At 42.9% G+C, this 17,200-nt stretch overlaps 2 protein-coding genes across 2 annotated transcripts in view; one reads left to right on the forward strand and one right to left on the reverse strand.

The window, feature by feature from the left end:
- The window catches only part of LOC124286083, a 54,952-nt gene extending 46,725 nt beyond the window's left edge, over positions 1 to 8,227 (forward strand). The window contains exon 2 of the mRNA XM_046722408.1: positions 6,199 to 8,227. Coding sequence (XP_046578364.1) covers positions 6,199 to 6,290 — 92 coding nt within the window. The 3' untranslated portion in view covers positions 6,291 to 8,227. The remainder of the gene's footprint in view (positions 1 to 6,198) is intronic.
- A 1,493-nt stretch (positions 8,228 to 9,720) lies between these two features.
- On the reverse strand, positions 9,721 to 14,005 carry LOC124286092. Its single transcript, XM_046722418.1, has 3 exons — positions 13,799 to 14,005; positions 12,017 to 12,194; positions 9,721 to 10,331 (listed from the first exon to the last, which is right to left on the reverse strand). The coding sequence occupies exons 1-3, from the start codon at positions 13,953 to 13,955 to the stop codon at positions 9,878 to 9,880; spliced, it is 789 nt and encodes a 262-aa protein (XP_046578374.1). The 5' UTR covers positions 13,956 to 14,005; the 3' UTR covers positions 9,721 to 9,877.
- Positions 14,006 to 17,200: the final 3,195 nt, after the last annotated feature.

A 17,200-nucleotide genomic window follows, 5' to 3' on the forward strand; every position in this document is an offset into this window, starting at 1 on the left:
AGGACATGTTGTAGGAGGCGTTGTAGGAAATGCCGCAGGACATTTTGTAGGAGACGTTGTAGGACATGCTGCAGGACATGTTGTAGGAGGCGTTGTAGGAGATGCTGCAGGACATGTTATAGGGAGACGCGTTGCGTGCTGCAGGAAGGATGTGTGTAGGAGGCGTTGTAGGAGATGCTGCAGGACATGTTATAGGAGGCGTTGTAGGAAATGCTGCAGGACATGTTGTAGGAGGCGTTGTAGGACATGCTGTACGATATGCTTTGACGAAACGTTGTATGAGACGCTGTACAAGCGTCTGTAGGAGACGTACAAGAAGCTATAGAAGTTTAAGACTGAAAATAAATCATATGAGCACACATTCAACACATTCAACCATTGTCAGTACACTCAACCACTGACTATTGGACATGTCAGTACACTCAACCATTGACTATTGTTCATGCCAGATCACTCAACCTCTGACTATTGGCCATGTCAGTACACTCAACCATTGACTATTGTTCATGTCAGTACACTCAACCATTGACTATTGGACATGTCAGTACACTCAACCATTGACTATTGTTCATGTCAGTACACTCAACCATTGACTATTGTTCATGCCAGATCACTCAACCTCTGACTATTGGCCATGTCAGTACACTCAACCATTGACTATCGGACATGTCAGTACACTCAACCATTGACTATTGGACATGTCAGTACACTCAACCATTGACTATTGTTCATGTTAGTACACACAACCACTGACTATTGGACATGTCAGTACACTCAACCTCTGATTATTGGACATGTCAGTACACTCAACCACTGATTATTGGACATGTCAGTACACTCAACCATTGACTATTGGACATGTCAGTACACTCAACCACTGACTATTGGACATGTCAGTACACTCAACCACTGACTATTGGACATGTCAGTACACTCAACCTCTGACTATTGGACATGTCAGTACACTCAACCACTGACTATTAGACATGTCAGTACACTCAACCACTGACTATTGGACATGTCAGTACACTCAACCACTGACTATTGGACATGTCAGTACACTCAACCACTGACTATTGGACATGTCAGTACACTCAACCACTGACTATTGGACATGTCAGTACACTCAACCTCTGACTATTGGACATGTCAGTACACTCAACCACTGACTATTGGACATGTAAGTACCCTCAACCATTGACTATTGGACATGTTAGTACACTCAACCTCTGATTATTGGACATGTCAGTACACTCAACCACTGATTATTGGACATGTCAGTACACTCAACCACTGACTATTGGACATGTCAGTACACTCAACCATTGACTATTGGACATGTCAGTACACTCAACCACTGACTATTGGACATGTCAGTACACTCAACCATTGACTATTGGACATGTCAGTACACTCAGCCATTGACTATTGTTCATGTTAGTACACTCAACCACTGACTATTGGACATGTCAGTACACTCAACCTCTGACTATTGGACATGTCAGTACACTCAACCACTGACTATTGGACATGTAAGTACCCTCAACCATTGATTATTGGACATGTCAGTACACTCAACCACTGACTATTGGACATGTCAGTACACTCAACCACTGACTATTGGACATGTCAGTACACTCAACCACTGACTATTGGACATGTCAGTACACTCAACCACTGACTATTGGACATGTCAGTACACTCAACCACTGACTGTTGGACATGTCAGTACACTCAACCACTGACTATTGGACATGTCAGTACACTCAACCATTGACTATTGGACATGTCAGTAACAAAACCACTGACTGTTGGACATGTCAGTACACTCAACCACTGACTATTGGACATGTCAGTACACTCAACCATTGACTATTGTTCATGTTAGTACACTCAACCACTGACTATTGGACATGTCAGTACACTCAACCAATGACTATTGTTCATGCCAGTACACTCAACCATTGACTATTGTTCATGTCAGTAACACTCAACCACTGACTATTGTTCATGCAAGTACACTAAACCCTTTACTATTGTTCATGCCAGTACACTCAACCATTGACTATTTTTCGTGTCAGTACACTCAACCTCTGACTATTGTTCATGTTAGTACACTCAACCACTAACTATTGGACATGTCAGTACACTCAACCATTGACTATTGTTCATGTTAGTACACTTAACCATTGACTATTGGAGATGTCAGTACACTCAACCATTGACTATTGTTCATGTCAGTACACTCAACCATTGACTATTTTTCGTGTCAGTACACTCAACCTTTGACTATTGTTCATGCCAGTACACTCAACCATTGACTATTGTTCGTGTCAGTACACTCAACCATTGACTGTTGTTCATGTTAGTACACTCAACCATTGACTATTTTTCGTGTCAGTACACTCAACCACTGACTATTGGACATGTCAGTACACTCAACCATTGACTATTTTTCGTGTCAGTACACTCAACCTCTGACTATTGTTCTTGTCAGTACACTGAACCATTTACTATTTTTCATGTCAGTACACTCAACCATTGACTATTGTTCATGTCAGTACACTCAACCATTGACTATTTTTCGTGTCAGTACACTCAACCACTGACTATTGTTCATGTTCGTACTCTCAACCTCTGACTATTTTTCGTGTCAGTACACTCAACCATTGACTATTGTTCATGTTAGTACACTCAACCATTGACTAGTTTTCGTGTCAGTACACTCAACCATTGACTATTGTTCATGTCAGTACACTCAACCATTGACTATTGTTCATGTCAGTACACTCAACCATTGACTATTGGACATGTCAGTACACTCAACCACTGACTATTGTTCATGTCAGTACACTCAACCATTGACTATTGTTCATGTCAGTACACTCAACCTCTGACTATTGTTCATGTCAGTACACTCAACCTCTGACTATTGTTCTTGTCAGTACACTCAACCATTGACTATTGTTCATGTCAGTACACTCAACCATTGACTATTGTTGATGTCAGTACACTCAACCTCTGACTATTGTTCATGTCAGTACACTCAACCACTGACTATTGTTCTTGTCAGTACACACAACCTCTGACTATTGTTCATGTCAGTACACTCAACCTCTGACTATTGTTCATGTCAGTACACTCAACCATTGACTATTGTTCATGTCAGTACACTGAACCACTGACTATTGTTCTTGTCAGTACACACAACCTCTGACTATTGTTCATGTCAGTACACTCAACCTCTGACTATTGTTCATGTCAGTACACTCAACCATTGACTATTGTTCATGTCAGTACACTCAACCTCTGACTATTGTTCATGTCAGTACACTCAACCTCTGACTATTGTTCTTGTCAGTACACACAACCATTGACTATTGTTCATGTCAGTACACTCAACCATTGACTATTGGACATGTCAGTACACTCAACCTCTGACTATTGGACATGTCAGTACACTCAACCTCTGACTATTGTTCATGTTAGTACACTCAACCATTGACTATTGTTCATGTCAGTACACTCAACCTCTGACTATTGTTCATGTCAGTACACTCAACCATTGACTATTGTTCATGTCAGTACACTCAACCATTGACTATTGTTCATGTCAGTACACACAACCATTGACTATTGTTCATGTCAGTACACTCAACCACTGACTATTGTTCATGTCAGTACACACAACCATTGACTAATGTTCATGTCAGTACACTCAACCTCTGACTATTGTTCATGTCAGTACACTCAACCTCTGACTATTGTTCTTGTCAGTACACACAACCATTGACTATTGTTCATGTCAGTACACACAACCATTGACTATTGGACATGTCAGTACACTCAACCTCTGACTATTGTTCATGTTAGTACACTCAACCATTGACTATTGTTCATGTCAGTACACTCAACCATTGACTATTGGTCATGTCAGTACACTCAAATATTGACTATTGTTCATGTTAGTACACTCAACCATTGACTATTGTTGATGTCAGTACACTCAGCCTCTGACAATTGTTCATGTCAGTACACTCAACCATTGACTATTTTTCGTGTCAGTACACTCAACCATTGACTATTGTTCATGTTAGTACACTCAACCACTGACCATATATACTCAACCACTGACTTCAAGTCAGGTTAACAAACAATCTAATCTTTCACAATAAGACAAAATGTCAACAATGGGAGAATGAAAGGGATGATCATGTATGTGCTGCAGTCACAAGACCTAAGAAAGCAATGCTCTTTAAAACCGATCTGACTCCAAGCGTTTTGACATCAAATAAATAATTGTTGTTTTGTGCGCCTATTTTGCTGTTGATGACATCAGGGATCAGCGGGAATGACATGATTCATTTGAAATGCCACCTTGTAAGAAACCTGCTTCAAAAACTGCCCAGCAACTCAAAACCTGATGGCAGGCGTACCTCCTGTAACGATCAAAGAGATTATTACTTCCCCATCAGAGGTGAAATGTTGTGTAATAGATAATGTTTACCAACTGCTAACAATCTGTGTAATTTGAAATCCATTCGCTTAAGCGATTCACACATTTGCCTTAAACAAATCACATTTCTTGTGGAAAACATCAATCAATTCTTTCAACGTGAGCTGCGTTTACACATACATAAACACTTTGTGCTTCTGTTTATGTATTTTCCTTGTAAAGTGATAGGTCTTGTGCTGGGACGCTGTGAGGTTAACACACGGGGAATTTACGTCATGCATGAAATGTGCATAAACACGTTGATGACATGTTTTTAAAGGCATGACTTACAAACACCTCTAGCGTGATGTTCAAATATGTATATAGCATAACATGCGCGGTTAATTAGAGGTTTACGAGTACAGAATACCTGGGTACACTGGCAGGTTCTTGAACTGCAGACAGAGTGCGTGAGTTCATGTATAAGTGTGTATGTGCGTGCGAGCATGCGTGAATGCGTGCGTGCGATCGTGACGGCATGTTGCAATGTGATCGTAAGGACAGACAACGCGTTACAACAGTAACCCGACAACGTTCACTATTCACTGTTTGTCTACAGTAACGACCAAGTGGTGACACTGCCCTATCTCCTACTGCAGGTTAGAGCAAGATCTATTTGTTTATAAAAGTAGTTATTAAGCAGTAGCGCCTCCCGCCGTGCAGGGAGGATGGCACGCTGTCTGCCAGGCCATCAATTGTAACGTAGCAATTCTCACTTTATTCTGCTCCTATAAGCATGGAGTATTTCGGTATTAGAACAGGAATACCGACAAACCATGGATCAGAATCGATCACCACAACGCATACTTGTTGTAGTACGGGGGATGCTGCAAATGTCAGCTAATGGTGACGGAAAGTCCGATGTCTTAGGAGATAACACCAGTTGGGGTACCAAAGATCGGTGTCCTGGCCTAAAGTCGATACTCATGGTGATTCTGAAGTTCAAACACACGATCATGCTGCGACGTATGTCATGAAAACGATCGCATCATAACGCTGAGTACGTTCCTCCCGAGAACGTATTGAGGCACAGTGAAGGACATAAAATAGTTTCCCTGTAGATACCTTAGGGGGAACGTCTTTGAGGGTCCAGGATATTGTTCCAGTCGAATAATATCTGACGATATGGCTTTATGTAATATAACTGTTCTCCTCTGAATGCAGGAGCCTAACAATCCTTTCACCTACAACACACAAGATTCCAGTCAAATATAAATTGAACGTATTTAGGAACCGATTTCAAATTTAATATCCTCCTCTTCCCGTCCCGAATATCCTGTGGTCGGTGTTTACACACACGACCCAAAGATTAATCTACTGGGAGTCCTTGTCTTCATGTACCTCCTCCTGGAACTCGCTGTGCATAGATTCACAACCACTTAACGTCGGTAGCCAACCAGCCAGGATGGTATAGCAAGACTATTGCTAAATGGGGCGGTGGGGTAGCCTAGTGGTTACAGCGTTCGCTCGTTACGCCGAAGGCCCGGGTTCGATTCCCCACATGGGCACAATGTGTGAAGCCCATTCTTGGTGTCCCCTCCGTGATATTGCTGGAGTATTGCTAAAAGCGGCGTAAAACCCAACTCACTCAGTCACTATTGCTAAATTTGGCGAACACACTACTCGCTCATTTTTATTTCATTTATCTACGTCAGTACAACACCGACATTGGTCCAGTGTCAACCTATACATGTTTGTTCCAGGTGATGAGCGAATAGACCGGGCAGAGTTCAGGGACGCGCCGTGGGACTTGTCAGGGAAACGACCGGAAGTTGTGATCGAAGACATCAACTGACCTTGACATTGTGTTCTTTTGTCAAAATAATGTCACGTGACGATCTCACTGAGCGACACTGTGTGATTGGCGGGGTTTGCGACGACATTGCACGTGCACACGTGCTCTGGAGAGTGTGTCATAAGTGTATTGTGGACTATTTAAAGATTCAGTTCTTTACGCTTCCTAACCTGTTTGATGCAGACATTTTGTAGAACAAAACCCGCAATAAGAACAGACACAGGTACGAAGCAAGTGTTGGATTGTGTAGGGACAGGTTTGACTATACAGGCCATACCTTGGATCTATATTAAACTGGACTCACTGTCGGACGTTCTGTGATAGCCTGTTTTCGTCTGTTCTCGCTCTGGGTATGAATAAGTCATGTGTTACTGAAAATAGATCGATTAAACACGACTGGTCTATTTTCAGTTGGTTTGCAATTATTGACTTTTATTCAAGAATCAAAATATTTGTCAATATCGGCGTCTTCTAACATGAGAAGTGTACACAAAATGAATTTTATCGAACAATTGGCAACTTAAGATGAGATACCAAACTAAATCAAAACGAACATTAGTGAACCAGTTTTCTCTTTCTATTTGAAACGCACCAGCGTGAGGAATAACGTCTCCCCAGTTGGATACTGTGAGCTGTCTCACAGCTCCTCCCAGCCTCACGACGCTGGCCACGAACCGATGGCGTCTGTTCTCTTTGTGTCTCTGACAGTATAACTGTCCAGGGCAAGGTAATTATTTTGGACCCCTCATTGGGCGACCTGTGTGCATTTCCTCCTTGTCATGTTATCCTGTTTCGTAAAACATATGCAGGCTGTACTTTTCCCTTTCTTTTACACTCTCATTACCATAGAATAGTAATTACATAAAAGGCGATTCTTGTTTCTATGACAAAGTTGCAGTCGGTGTTCTGAGACTGCATATTTGGCTAAATCTGTGAATCTTTAGTCTTAGTATGCGCAGTGAAACAGCGTTTTTCTGTATGACCCGCAATACATATGATTAAGGTTTCCAGTGTTAATTAATATTCAATATACCGTACATTATTGCGCTTATTGACACTCGTTAATTCGGACAATATCACTGGGGTACAATACCGTCCGGATTAACGGGGTTTCACTGTAAATGGTTACAGCCCTGTTCTCACAGACCTGCTTGTTTGAACAGAGGAACGTTGTTTATCGTGAATGGTCATTCATCAGTAAAACTGTCCGGATAAGCAGGTCCCAAAGTAAAGGATACTCTTAGTAAAGTAATATTTGTGTAAATAGATGTTCCAAACGGTTTACGTCAACAGAGCGTGGTTTCGTGATATTATGAATATGTAGATGCACTGTCATAAAATAACTTATTACCTGATGATGGTGTATCTATGTAACGTATTACCTAATGATGGTGTATCTATGTAACCATGTAACTATCTATGTATCTGTGTGTCGTGTACAGTTTTCACGAACTGTTTATAAACATGCTGATATAGAGGTAATTTAAGTTATATTTTTAACTAATCATAAGAATGTAATCGATAGATCGCTTGAAACATCATATATAAACTCACAGCGCAAGTTCAGCGGGTAAATACACGTAGCTGCTCAACAGCTGCCTGGCTGTTTCGACGTAGCTGTTTCGCGTCTTCAAAGAAGCATATTTTATACATTAATGTGCAAACAATGCGACACGTACAACCTTTTTCATTTTTTTACACATACATCCCCTTTAAATAGAATCTATACAGCAAATCCATTTATACGGCACCAATCTCGCATTATCTTAATGTTGATATAATTATTATATAATGCTGCTTGCAAGTGGTTCCCATGTTCGTTGGTAAGGCAGAACTTGTTACATCTCTTACTACATTGTGACATGGGCACCGGTGAAGCTAGTCCTTCTTGAAGGTGTGATCTGTAGTTAGTTAAGAAATAAACATGTTTGATTTGTTTTCTTTGTTTGTTGTTTAACGCAGCACTCAGTAATATTCCAGCTATATGACGTCTTTCTGTAAATAGTCGACCAGACAATCCAGTGATCAACAGCATGAGCATCGATCTACGTTATTGGGCTACGATGACATGTGTCAGCCAAGTCAGTGAACCTGACCACCCGATCCCGTTATTCGCCTCTTACGACACACATAGGTTGCTGAAGACCAATTCTAACACAAATCTTCAGGGTATGTTGATTTGTAGTTACGTTACTTGTATGCTATGTAGTCATGTTGTCATTGACGTCACAGGAGCGGAGATAGTCGGAATCCCCGGTATATCCCCCCACCCCCTCCCCCCACTACAGCCTCGGGTCAGGACTTTCCGAAACGATGCAGATACGTCAACAACGTCGTATTCGAGGAGATGCTGGAACCTACGGCAATGTGTACAGGCGTTGGTACATCACTGTTTTGTGTAGTGTTATATGTGTGAATAATTAAGTAAACATAGTCTTGTATAAAGCTGCGGAACATCCGAGCAAACCCGATCGTAGAACCCGTCAAAGACTGCAATGTTTAGCCTCTCCACCCCCACCCAACAACAAACCTATACAAACAACACAACAACAGAAAATAATAGCCTAAATCGTATAGGTTCGGCTTGAAAATATGAAGGTGTATCAGTACTAACACTCTGCTACAGATATATATTATTTATTTAAATCAGTTCCGTACATATCTACAAACACGCAACATTCGCTTCATACAGACTACCCACACATTTCAAATAAACAATTCCTATACAATTGTCCATGGACGGTGCCCTGGCTGGAACATTTTGGCAAGAAACTGGACGTCTGGACTCTTTTGAACCATGTATATATGTATATTTGTAAACACAGCATGTCATTGTCGCCAAGGTTGTTACAATAGCAACGACCCTGGTGGCTAAGTGCGTGAAACAAAATGGAAACATAAGTTATAAAAATATCAAATCCAGTACACAGACTGTCCAATGGTGTGCAAGTGGTACTGAGAGCGCTGCATGTCGGTGAGGCACACCTTTTCAAAGAGGTGAATGACTGCATTACTATTTGTGTTCCTGTAATGAACTGTGGTAGATTGTCAATGCCAGAAGAATGCTTTGTCTCAAGACTCCGCCATCCTGTGCGTTTGGCATGGTATTCCATCATCGTGAAAGACGGCCGTTTCACCAAGATATCCTATGGTGCTTCGACCGTCGTTTATCGATATTAAATAATTGTGCAGTCGTTGCACTATGCTCACTTTGCGAGACGCCCTCTGGAATGTTATACCGCATTGTCTATCCACAGCTCACATTCTCCTATGGACCACCATATGTCCCCAAAATACACAGGTCTTGACTCCATCGACCTGATACCACCCTATATGATTCTGGATCATTAAATCCGGGTACTACGTATAGATACATAACATGTGTGATCACCAGGTCTGATACAGATCTATGACAGGTTTCACATCTGGAATGTTATACCGCATTGTCTATCCACAGCTCACATTCTCCTATGGACCACCCTATGTCCCCAAAATACACAGGTCTTGACTCCATCGACCTGATACCACCGTATATGATTCTGGATCATTAAATCCGGGTACTACGTATAGATACATAACATGTGTGATCACGAGGTCTGATACAGATCTATGACAGGTTTCACATCAAGCGTCTCCTCGCCACTGTACACTGTAACAGTTGGGGTGTGGAACTCTACCTCCGCCTCCGTCACGACCTGACACACTCTCAGCTTCACGCGACTGTGTAAATGTTTTGGCAGATTTCGGACGCTTTGGCCCATGCTGTAGAAGAATGACTCAATGTCGTCCATCTCCTGAGGAGCTGCCAACATCGGCTGGTGGTACACCTTTGTCGGCCTCTCTTCCGTGGCTTCATCCGGGTCCTGGGAGGAACACGATGGTCGGATATTGGTCTGATTACTTGCTCTGCTTCTTTTCCGACTCTGACGGGTTGTCTCCCCTTCCTCCTCCTGCGCCAGACCCTCCTGGTCTAGGTCTTCCTTGATGTCGTTGGTGGTTATTTCGAACTCTGTGTCGTCGGTTATAGTGCTGTCAGCTTTCCTGAGCAGAAAATCATTATAAAATACCAGACACATCTCCTACACAGATCCGTCCAGACACATCTCTTACACAGATCCGTCCAGACATCCCTAGATCCGTCCAGACATCTCCTACACAGATCCGTCCAGACACATCTCCTACACAGATCCGTCCAGACACATCTCCTACACAGATCCGTCCAGACACATCTCCTCCGTCCAGACATCTCTTACACAGATCCGTCCAGACACATCCCCTACACAGATCCGTCCAGACACATCCCCTACACAGATCCGTCCAGACACATCTCCTACACAGATCCGTCCAGACATATCTCCTACACAGATCCGTCCAGACACATCTCCTACACAGATCCGTCCAGACACATCTCCTACACAGATCCGTCCAGACACATCTCCTACACAGATCCGTCCAGACACATCTCCTACACAGATCCGTCCAGACACATCTCCTACACAGATCCGTCCAGACACATCTCCTACACAGATCCGTCCAGACACATCTCCTACACAGATCCGTCCAGACACATCTCCTACACAGATCCGTCCAGACACATCTCCTACACAGATCCGTCCAGACACATCTCCTACACAGATCCGTCCATCTCCTACACAGATCCGTCCAGACATCTCCTACACAGATCCGTCCAGACACATCTCTCTCTCCTACACAGATCCGTCCAGACATCATCTCCTACACAGATCCGTCCAGACACATCCCTACACAGATCCGTCCAGACACATCTCCTGGGGCATCTCTCAGATCCGTCCAGACACATCTCCTACACAGATCCGTCCAGACACATCTCTTACACAGATCTCCTACACAGTCCGTCCAGACACATCCTCTACACAGACACATCTCTCCGTCCAGACACATCTCTTACACAGATCCGTCCAGACATCCTCTTTACACAGATCCGTCCAGACACATCCGTCTCTCCTACACAGATCCGTCCAGACACATCTCCTACACAGATCCTTCCAGACACATCTCCTACACAGATCCGTCCAGACACATCTCCTACACAGATCCGTCCAGACATATCTCCTACACAGATCCGTCCAGACACATCTCCTACACAGATCCGTACAGGAGCCTGCCTCCTACTCAATCAGATAGTTGCAATTTGAGATAACTGACAAGTATCAATTCTATGCGTGAGATCAAATTCCAGGCCCGTGACTGGCAACTCCATGTCAATGAGTAGCTTTCTATGCCTTGTGGCTGAGAAAAACAAATCTTATATATCCAACCAACTCTTAAATATATTTTACTGGCATCAATCACGATACGCACCATGCCAATACTCCTTAAACCGAAAACACTCTGAAATGCCTTCTTAATAAGTCTGCGGGCGAATATAACGTTAATTTCTGGAACAGCTCCCGAGAGGGAACTCGATACACGGATCGTACATGTCTGCGGGCGATGTACACATTGTACCGATGTAGGGAATCGAACCCGAGTTTTCGGCGTGACGAGACTTTAACAACATCGCAAATGTATGTGGACAGTTGCGTCCCATGGACGTATGTGGATCCGCCGGTAGCGGGTTCGAATCTCCTATATATGATCATTAGTTTTCAGGAACCGTTTTTCTACATACTACTCATTTCGCTGACAGGCAGTGCTATACTTTGAGACAACACACCCATTCAACTCACTGACACAGGTCTACTCACTCTGGTTCTCGGAGGTTGAGGTAGGGGACGAGAAACGCCATTTCGTCAGTGTAGCGCCATCTGTTGACGCGGGTCTGCCGCACGAACTTGGTGCCAACTCTCCTAAACTGGGGTTTCTTCCGACGACTCTTCACGAAGGTGTCTCGAAGATTCTTCCAGCGCGCTCGACAGGCATCGACTACAACATAAACATGACTACATTTGTTTGTTTTTTAGTTCGTTGGCACATCACTATTCCAACTACTGTTATGGAAGACGGCCTTTAAATATTTGACTCTACTAAACAGTGGTTGTAACGTTTGAACGACGATCGATGTCCTCCTTATTGGACATACATGAGGTGAGGTGAGGTGAAATTGGGTATAACGTCGCGCTTGAGAATATTTCGCTCATATGACGACGTGCATGCGTGTGTATGTGTAGGTGCGGATGCTTGTACTAGCTCAGACTGAAGCTGGTTCTATAGTGCTAGCCCACTGAGATACCAAGCCGCAATGAAGCATGAATACCCCACTCAGACACATTATACTGACTCCGAGCCGACCAGTCCTACCCATTAATGCCGATCGCCAGGCAGGGACCAACAAGTACCATATTTTAACGTCTTTTGGTATGACGCGGTCAGGGATCGAACCCGCGACCTTCCGCTCTCCGTTGGACATACATGAACCGCTATCAGGCTAGTCGCTGAAGATTATACATAGCTCGGAATCTCCAAGGAGAAATGATCAAATAGAAATGACCCCCACCGGACAGGGCAGCAACACGAGTTGTACAGTGGCAGGATTTGGAGAAGGTCGTATTTTAGGCCGGATAGGTATTTGTGAAGAAACAATAAGTTCACCAGGGGCGTAGCTACCATTATATATGAAAGTTGTACAAACCCTAAAAACTATCTAAATAAAGCTTTGCAACCTATCGGGCTTACACGAAGAAAATGGCTTGCTACGCGCCTGTTCACGGTGAATATTTCTCATAAATGCAAATCAGAATAGGTATTTCGGTATATGGTCTCTATGTATTTGAATACAGGTTTACACCAGAGACCACAGGCCGGTATATGGTCTCCATTTACACGATAATGACTGGTATCAGAGACCACATAAGAAGATCTAATTATTAAATGGCCTCTGTCGGTAATTAGAATACATGTAAACGGCTTAAAAGTATACAGCCACCAGTCAAGGAATCAAACTATACACAATTTATTCTACAAAACAATGAAGTTCAGTATCTCAACCAACGGATAACTCGCTGCACATGTCAGCATACGACCCGGCTGGAGGGGATTCCCCGCTGAGGACACGCAAACACAGGTCACGTGACTCCCGTTCTCGCAATCCCCGCTCGGCGGTGTACATTGTAACCATGAGTGACCTGCTCCTTTCACACTTCTGATCGATAGGCGTTGCTAAGTCTTTTCATAGCCCTGTGAAATTCACGGTATTTTTTGAGACATGTGACATTTCCGCATTTACTTTTGTGCTTTGATGTAAAATGCAGCTGAGCTCACAAAAAGGCAGGACTGTATGTATCTGTCTTCTACGGAGTTCAACGTGGCTTCGTAATACAAGCACTGTCCGCTCGCCCAGCGATCACACTCAGGAGTAGGCTTATCAACTTGGTTTAAACATAATCTTGATTTACGTGCACACTATTTATGACCCGCTGCTGTGATGTGTTTGACAGCACGCGGGACATAGCAATCTTACTACTGACCCAATCAAACTACCAGTATGTTGTTTGGGCGCCTGTGTCACTGTGACCTAGGTCGCGTCTCACCTTCCAAGTTCAGACTGGCCGCGATCTCCGTCCATAGTTTTTCCTTGGCTTCGATATCGTTATAGCCCCAGGAGTTTTTATCGTAGAAGACTGGATGGTCCATAATTGCTCGGATGAGAGCCACGTCGAGCTGCCGCGGGTTGCCCATGTTTTTCATAAACTGCTACAGCTCGCTCCGTGATCGCGTGCCTCGTGTAGTCCGCCTCGTCACCGCGCACGCGCCGCGGACTTATCATTGGCTGATGGAAAAATAGGTCACTGCGCGGAAGAATTTCAGCTCGAGGGTGACACTGCGGTTTGTGTGTCAGCTGTGGATGTTGTTTCTATGCACATAGGTATTGTTGATAAATATATTAATTATTCTTTTCGGTAAAGAGTTCGCCCGTAACCCCCGTTTGAAATGTATTCTAATTATTAGGATTATTTCGAGGGTCTAGGGTTAGGTTTGGGGTTAGATTCTAGGGTTAGGTTTAGGCTTAGGGTTTAGGGTTAGGTATAGGCTGTTTATAAAAAAACCTCCTCATAGGCGTATATTCTTAGGCATATGATTATTACAAATAGTATGGGGGTTACGGGCGAAAATCTTTCCTTATTTTCATTTAGACATACATATTTGTTGTCTCACCAAAGGCATGTATGAAACTAGACACTGCTCTCCACCTGTCACTCTTTCCCAGCGAATAATAACGGAACCCAGTTTCAGGGTTTTCCAGTTTGATTGAAAACGTTTGAATAGTAAATAGCTGACATTGGCATTTTTATGGTGACTAATTGCTTAAAATAGCAACAACAGCTATAACATGAGCTGACAAAGTGGAAAGTGATGTGATAAAGACAAAAAGGAAGTATGACCGACCCCACTGTCGTCAGCTGGCAAGGCATGCATGTATATAACAACATAACACCCATGTATACTGTTACCATGACTACAGTGATGACAAATATACTCACTTATGACTTCACGCAGTGTAGGCTACTTCTGCCACTGAACTGAAATATACACTTATAAACAAACACAAATAGTGCTTGATAACGCCGTTGGCAGCTACACCGAAACGTCGTATCTAACGCAATGAACAGGACGTCAGTCCAAAATGTGATCTTCTTCGTCATACCAGCTTCTAAATGCCACTGGCGTTGGATGTAGTTCCACAGTATTAAGTGAATAATGATGAACATATAAAAGGTTAAAAAATGAAGCTGATAAAAAGAGAGAATTTGAAAAGTTAAAAGAACAGAGAATTATACATTTTATAGAACAATATACAGAATGGTAAAAAGTGGAATTATTGTATTATTGTTTTTGTTGCTAGATTGTTTGGTATAATTTTGTATGAATAAGATATTTAGTGAGTGGTTTAATTAATTTGGGGTTTGTTAGAATGTGCTTGAGATCAGAAGAGTTAGCATTATTGGATATGGCAAGTGATATACCCTAACCCTAACCCTAACCCTAACCCTAACCCTACATTTGGTGTTTGAACATTGTGAGAACACATTTGGAGAACCCAGTGATTGAGTAAGCCAGTCAACATTCTGATCAGTATTTCTGTACAAACGTGAAAACCATCTCGTTAGTGTATGGGACAAGTTCATTATATCAGTGGGTAAGACTAGGTTGTAATCACAGTCACGCCTGATTGATTTGTCTGACAACTGGGACGTCTGACTTTTGGGACGTCTAACTTTTGGGAGTAAACCGCGTGGTCGCGCTGTCCTGCAGTTTGTGTCCGACAACAGATGGATAGTCCCGCTATCCTGCAGCTTCGTTGTGTCCGACAACAGATGGATAGTCCCGCTATCCTGCAGCTTGTGTCAGACAATAGATGGACAGTCCCGCTATCCTGCAGCTTGTGTTCGACAATAGATGGATAGTCCCGCTATCCTGCGGCTTGTGTCCGACAACAGATGGATAGTCCCGCTATCCTGCAGCTTGTGTTCGACAACAGATGGATAGTTCCGCTATCCTGCAGCTTGTGTTCGACAATAGATGGACAGTCCCGATATTCTTCTGTTGGAGTCCCACAGTAAAAATAATAAACATAGAGACAGACGGGCAGACAGACAGATATAGTTCACTAAAAGTGTCACGTGAACGACTACATGAATTATAATACACAACAAAGCAAGGAGATATTCATTCCCCCAGCCAATAACGCTGATGAGGCACTATGATCTCTTTAGTAACGTTATGTATACATTTCGGTTTACAATAAGATATAATAAATAGTTAAACTGTTGTCTTCTAAACATGTTGTTTACAACAGATCATAAAACTAACTGATCTGACGACATTAAAATATATAATAGTTGCACATTGCTATTATCGTAAGTAAAAACTTTTCTCTCCGTTCATATCTTCACTTCCCAAAGTTATTATACAAAATGTACGTCGTGAGGTTAGTCATGAGGTTAAACAGAAGTACAGAGCGTTGAATGTTGGTCAGTCAGAATTCAGGCAGTACGCGAGTCAGTTTATACATTGCAAGTTCTCAAAAGATAAACACCAATAAATACCGATATCGATTGGCATGAATATACAAATGTATATGACGACATATTCTTGCAGAAGGTATGGTAGTGAGTATTGTTTGACGTCACAACCAGCAATATTCCAGCTGCATGGCGTATACAATCAGCTCTAGACAAACCAGCAATATTCCTGTTGCATGGCGTATACAATCAGCTCTAGACAAACCAGCAATATTCCTGCTGCATGGCGTATACAATCAGCTCTAGACAAACCAGCAATATTCCTGCTGCATGGCGTATACAATCAGCTCTAGACAAACCAGCAATATTCCAGCTGCATGGCGTATACAATCAGCTCTAGACAAACCAGCAATATTCCTGCTGCATGGCGTATACAATCAGCTCTAGACAAACCAGCAATATTCCAGCTGCATGGCGTATACAATCAGCTCTAGACAAACCAGCAATATTCCTGCTGCATGGCGTATACAATCAGCTCTAGACAAACCAGCAATATTCCAGCTGCATGGCGTATACAATCAGCTCTAGACAAACCAGCAATATTCCTGCTGCATGGCGTATACAATCAGCTCTAGACAAACCAGCAATATTCCTGCTGCATGGCGTATACAATCAGCTCTAGACAAACCAGCAATATTCCTGCTGCATGGCGTATGCAATCAGCTGTAGACAAACCAGCAATGTTCCTGCTGCATGGCGTATACAATCAGCTGTAGACAAACCAGCAATATTCCAGCTGCATGGCGTATACAATCAGCTCTAGACAAACCAGCAATATACCAGCTGCATGGCGTATACAATCAGCTCTAGACAAACCAGCAATATTCCTGCTGCATGGCGTATACAATCAGCTCTAGACAAACCAGCAATATTCCTGCTGCATGACGTATACAATCAGCTCTAGACAAA

This window comes from Haliotis rubra, unplaced genomic scaffold (assembly GCF_003918875.1).
Source record: "Haliotis rubra isolate DU_JTF1 unplaced genomic scaffold, ASM391887v1 Scf375, whole genome shotgun sequence".
In the NCBI taxonomy this organism is placed as follows: domain Eukaryota; kingdom Metazoa; phylum Mollusca; class Gastropoda; order Lepetellida; family Haliotidae; genus Haliotis; species Haliotis rubra.

What these genes read in the sequence shown, in the direction of transcription:
- LOC124286092 (XM_046722418.1), bottom strand. Translation starts at nt 13,955, where the DNA reads ATGAAAAACATGGGCAACCCGCGGCAGCTCGACGTGGCTCTCATCCGA. An exon ending in GGCCAGTCTGAACTTGGAAG is followed by an intron (nt 12,195 to 13,798) that starts GTGAGACGCGAC and finishes TTTATGTTGTAG; the next exon opens with TCGATGCCTGTCGAGCGCGC. An exon ending in CTCAACCTCCGAGAACCAGA is followed by an intron (nt 10,332 to 12,016) that starts GTGAGTAGACCT and finishes TTTTCTGCTCAG; the next exon opens with GAAAGCTGACAGCACTATAA.